Here is a 4,854-nt window from a genome sequence, read left to right as displayed (position 1 = left end):
CTCCCAAATACTTCTGACATTTTGGCCCTTTGGAACAGAGTATGTTGCTAAGAGGCCCAGGACATTGTGACTTTTAACCCAGGTATTGGCTACTTTTCTTTGGGGTCTTTTTACCCTAACTGCCTAGCCAATTCCTACCTCCTATTCTTATCACACCATCCTCTGAAGAGGTTACCCAAATTGCCAATGGGGAATCGGGACACAGACTGCTCTGGCCTCTTCCATGCTGAACAGGGACACAGGGTGAGGCAGTTGGGTTACCCCTTCAGTAGATCTATCTAAAAGACTCTCAAATTGCATGACTCTTAATGGTAGGGAGAAAAGAAAGTCCTTGACTGGTGCCTAGGAGATGTGAAGAAGTAAAGGCAAGAGTAGTTAGCATTACAACAAGGACAGAACCAGAAAAAAGTCAGAACAAGGCAAGTTTCAAATGTTCTTATCAGAGTCCACTGAAATTTCTTGAGCTTCCAAAAGCATCCCTCCACTGTGTTCCTCATTTTTCTTTTGCCCATCAAGGCTGAACTCGAGAGTGATGGACTCAAGATTTGTTTTCAGGCACTTTGATAGCTGTTGGAATGGCTAGAGTCAGTGTCAGTTCCCTCAATTCTGTCATATATGTTAACTCCTATCCAGTCAGGCATTTGTACCCAGATATCCATCAGTGCAAGTTCATTAACTGGAATCTAGTCAGCCTACCTAGAGTCCCTTGTTTTAGGAAGATCAGCTGTTCTTCATCTAGCAGCAATCAGTTGCCAACATTCATTCAGATAAGATTAGTCTGCCATTCATTTTCCCGGTTCTATGCTGGGTTACTATTTGGGAGTCCCTTTGGCCACCCTGGCCAACCACTCAAAGGAAGGTATCTCCTGTCTGGCATTGTTTTTTGTTATGTAGCCTTTAGCTATACATGTGGACTCTTAAAGAATTATACTGATCATTTTAATCTTTGGTTATACTTTCCTTTTGGGTGTTTAAGACCGTACAGGTGGCCCAAATAAACCAATTTATTTTTACTGTTAAGGTTGTATGAGGGTCTGTTCCTCAGGGGTCACGTGGGCTTGAGATGAGCCCCTGGCTCCTTTCTTTTACCAGTTCATCTATATGAAGATAAGTCAAAGGTCCTACTCGACCATGGCTGACTTCACTTGGAAGCATGGAGGAAATGTTTCCTCTCTGTTGACCCTCCTCTTTGTAGACTGGACACTGGTTCAAGTCCATCTGGTGGGGTCTCCATGAGGTGACTCACCACAGTTACAGGACATTTTGAGAGATGCTCCATAGTCCCCTGGAACTTAATCGACCTTAGAGGGCAAGAAGCAAAAACTGTCTGGGACTCACTTTCTGACTTGTGCCTTCTTCCTCAGAACCCTCCATGGCAATGACATTTCCAGTGTTCCTGAGGGCTCCTTCAATGACCTGACATCCCTTTCCCATCTGTAAGTAGCTTCCTTCTCCCCAGTGTACATGCACTCAAAACAAAAAATGATGGTGACAACCAGACAGTATCATCACTGTTAATATTTTGGTATATGTTCTTTCCTTATGACTGTGCAGTTGTCCCTCCGTATCCATAGGGAACTGGTTCCAGAATCCCCTGTAGATGCCAACCATCCACAGGTGCTCATGTCCCTTATATACAATGACGTAGCATTTGTATAGAATGCCACACATCCACCTATGTGCTTAAACTGTCTCTGGATTACATATGATACGTAGTGTACTATAAATAGTGGTTATATGACATTGGTTGGAGAATAAGGACAAAAACCAGGTCTGTACGTGTTTGTTACAGATGTAATTTTTTATTTATTTTTATGTATGTGTGTGTAAGTGCACTCATGCCATACAATACCTACAAAGGCCAGAAGAGGTCATCATATCCCCTGGAACTGGAGTTGGATGGTTTGTGGCCATGTGGGTACTGGGAGCCAAACCTGGGTCCTCTTCAAGAGCAGCCAGTGCTCTTAACAACTGAGCCATCTCTCCGGTACCATAGATGCAATTTTTAAAACTGTATTTCTGACCCACAGTTGGTTTGATATGCAGATATGGAACTGAGATTCAGAAGGCTGGCTGGGGCTTATTTTACAATACCGTGTCCACACTGTGCACAATGTCATCTTCTTGGCTTCAGTTGCCGTCAAAGCATCGTCATTCTGTTAAATGATGCAAATATTTAATAAGAAGAACTACCAAAAAACACTGTGTGCTAAACACTTTAGATGACTTACCTGATTTATTTCTTATAGCAGTAAGGCACTTTATCTTTTTATATGTAATGAAATTGAAAGTTAGGACAATTAAAGAATTCATCCAGGAGTAACACTGCTGGTGAGTAGTAGAACCACAGTCCAGCTCTAGGTTTATCTTGACTCCAAAAGACATTTTTTAAAACATTTTAGTTGTTATTTTTATTTTATGTGTATGAGTGTATTGCCTACATGTGTCTAAGGGCACCCATATCATGCAATGCCTGCGGAGTTCAGAAGAGGGTGTTGGATTCCCTGGAACTGGAGTTAAAGCTGGTCGTTAGCTGCCATGTAGGAGCTGGGAATCAAAGTCGGGTCCTCTGCAAGAGCATCCAGTGCTCTTAACCACTGAGCCATCTCTCCAGCCTCAAAGGACACATTCTTAACCATTCTGTATTCCCTTCTTATTTATTCAAGGAAATTGAGATCATAAAGAATAGGTGACTAGCTGAAAGTCCCCCATTAAGCCAGTCAGACTTCAGAGTACAGCTCAGGTTCCCTAACTGCCAGGCCAGACCTCACTTCCCAAGATCAGAGATCTCTAAAGCCATTCATTTCTTAGTACATATCTCTGTTGGTAAGTTTGGGGAGTCTTAGGAGGGTTGTTTTGTTGTTATTTTGTTTTTTTGAGACAGGGTCTCCCTGTAGCCCCCTAGATCAGGTTAGCCTCAATCTCATAGAAATTCTCCTACCTCTGCCTCCCAAGCGCCAGGATTAAAGGCATACGCCACCACACCTAGCTGTTTCTGAGTTTGTATTCCTCCTCTGTATATATTTTCATTATTTTCCTGTTGTGTGAATACACTATAATACTGACAAGTATGCATACTGATAAAGCGTTCAAAATGGCAAATAATATAATTTTTAAAGGGTATTTTTAGATTGGGCGTGGTCTATCTCCAAAACAAAAAAGAACATTTTTGTCTTTTCTTCCTGACTACTTTGGGTAACTGTATTCTCTTCCCTGTATCTTCAGCTCAGTGGCTTGAAGCTGTTTCCTAAATTCTACATCTTGGAACCTTCACTGCAGAACACATCCTCCAGTGAACCCCTTTTTAGGGCTTGAGAGTCAAAGGAAGAGTTGGCCAGGGGTCTACAAAGCTTCCCAGAAGAGCCTAGACTGGGGTGGAGTTGAAACCAGAATTTTCCAGGGCAGTGAGAACAAAGTCTCAGAAGTGGGACAAGACTTTAGAAGGGATAAAATAGACTTAAGACATTGACTTTACCCCAAAGGAGACTCCTTCTCTAGCCTGCATATTAGACTCAACTTTTCAGTCAGAGTCTCAAAACTCTCCTTTTCCTGGGAGCCACAGATTGGGAGCCTGTGGGCCAGGGGCAAGCTCCTAACTTCCTTGTCTGCCTCCTAGGGCTCTAGGAACCAACCCCCTCCACTGTGACTGCAGTCTGCGTTGGTTATCAGAGTGGGTGAAGGCTGGGTACAAGGAACCTGGCATTGCCAGGTGCAGTAGCCCAGAGTCCATGGCAGACAGACTCCTGCTCACCACTCCCACCCAGCGGTTCCAGTGCAAAGGTAGGTGCTGCCCCCGCCTACACACACCCCTACCCCTTATGGGGTCTCCCTATCAGATAGACCTGGCCATCTCATCCTGTCAAACTTGGGCATCTCAGAAAATGTGACTTCTAAAACTATAACCTTTCCCACCTGGGTCACACAGAGGCTCAGATGCTGAAATTGACATGGACACACATCTAAGGGTCATTCTCTCTCCAAAACTCTTCTGTCCTTTTGTGTGCATGTGTCAGGGAATCAAACCAAAGTCTTGTGCATGCAAAACACACTACCCTGGAGCCCACACCCCCAACTTCTGTTGCTCCCTCAGTATCCATGGGGAATTGGTTCCAGGATGACCCTCCATGGACACCAAAATGCAAGACTACTCAGACCCCTTGTGTAAAATGGTGTTGTATTTGCATGTATCTTAGCTATAGTGTATACTTTGTCTCTACTTATAATATATTGTAAATGCTGTGTACACAATTATTATACTGTATTTCAAGAACCATTACCAAAAAAGAAGTCTGCACATGATTAGCATGGGCAATTTTGTTGCAAATACATTGAATCTTCATATGTGTCACTCGAGTTCTCTTAGGGCCTTGCTCCTGTCGCTATTAGACAAACCACATACACATCTTTATCTGAATTTTTCATAGTTTATATCTTTGGAGGGGGAGAAACTTACAAAGAAATGAACACCCGGCACCCAGCTTTGCACAGCTCAGCCCGCTGTTCCGGATCGCTTTGCCCACAGTCTACCTCATCCCACATCCCCGCATGCCCATTCACCTCACAGAGTTCCATGAGGGGTCCACAGTGTCCTCGCAAGGTCCCCCCGGTGGTGCCCCACGGGGTCCAGGGCAGGCTGGCTCACCTGCTCCCCGTTCCCTGCTTCCCAGATGATGCGAAATCCTTTTTGTTCCAATCTCTCCCCACACTAAGCTCCATCCTTCTTCCCAGGGTGCCCTGCGCTAGCCCATGGCTCTTCAGAAGTCTGGGAGGAATAAATCATTTTCGGGCTATAATATGGTAGACCATGAGTAAGGAGGACTGACTGTACTCACTGGCTCTTCCTCTATGTAGTTT

At 44.3% G+C, this 4,854-nt stretch overlaps 1 protein-coding gene across 1 annotated transcript in view; it reads left to right on the top strand.

The window, feature by feature from the left end:
• Positions 1–4,854, top strand: part of Slit3 (slit guidance ligand 3) — a gene marked incomplete in the record, with an annotated part of 641,662 nt that overhangs the window by 574,233 nt on the left and 62,575 nt on the right. The window contains 2 exon segments of the mRNA XM_008830158.3: positions 1,365–1,436; positions 3,617–3,780. Coding sequence (XP_008828380.1) covers positions 1,365–1,436; positions 3,617–3,780 — 236 coding nt within the window.

This window comes from Nannospalax galili, unplaced genomic scaffold (assembly GCF_000622305.1).
Source record: "Nannospalax galili isolate Female #2095 unplaced genomic scaffold, S.galili_v1.0 scaffold1154, whole genome shotgun sequence".
NCBI lineage: Eukaryota > Metazoa > Chordata > Mammalia > Rodentia > Spalacidae > Nannospalax > Nannospalax galili.
Note: the sequence above shows the minus strand (reverse complement) of the source record. Positions and strands in the feature narration are given on the sequence as shown.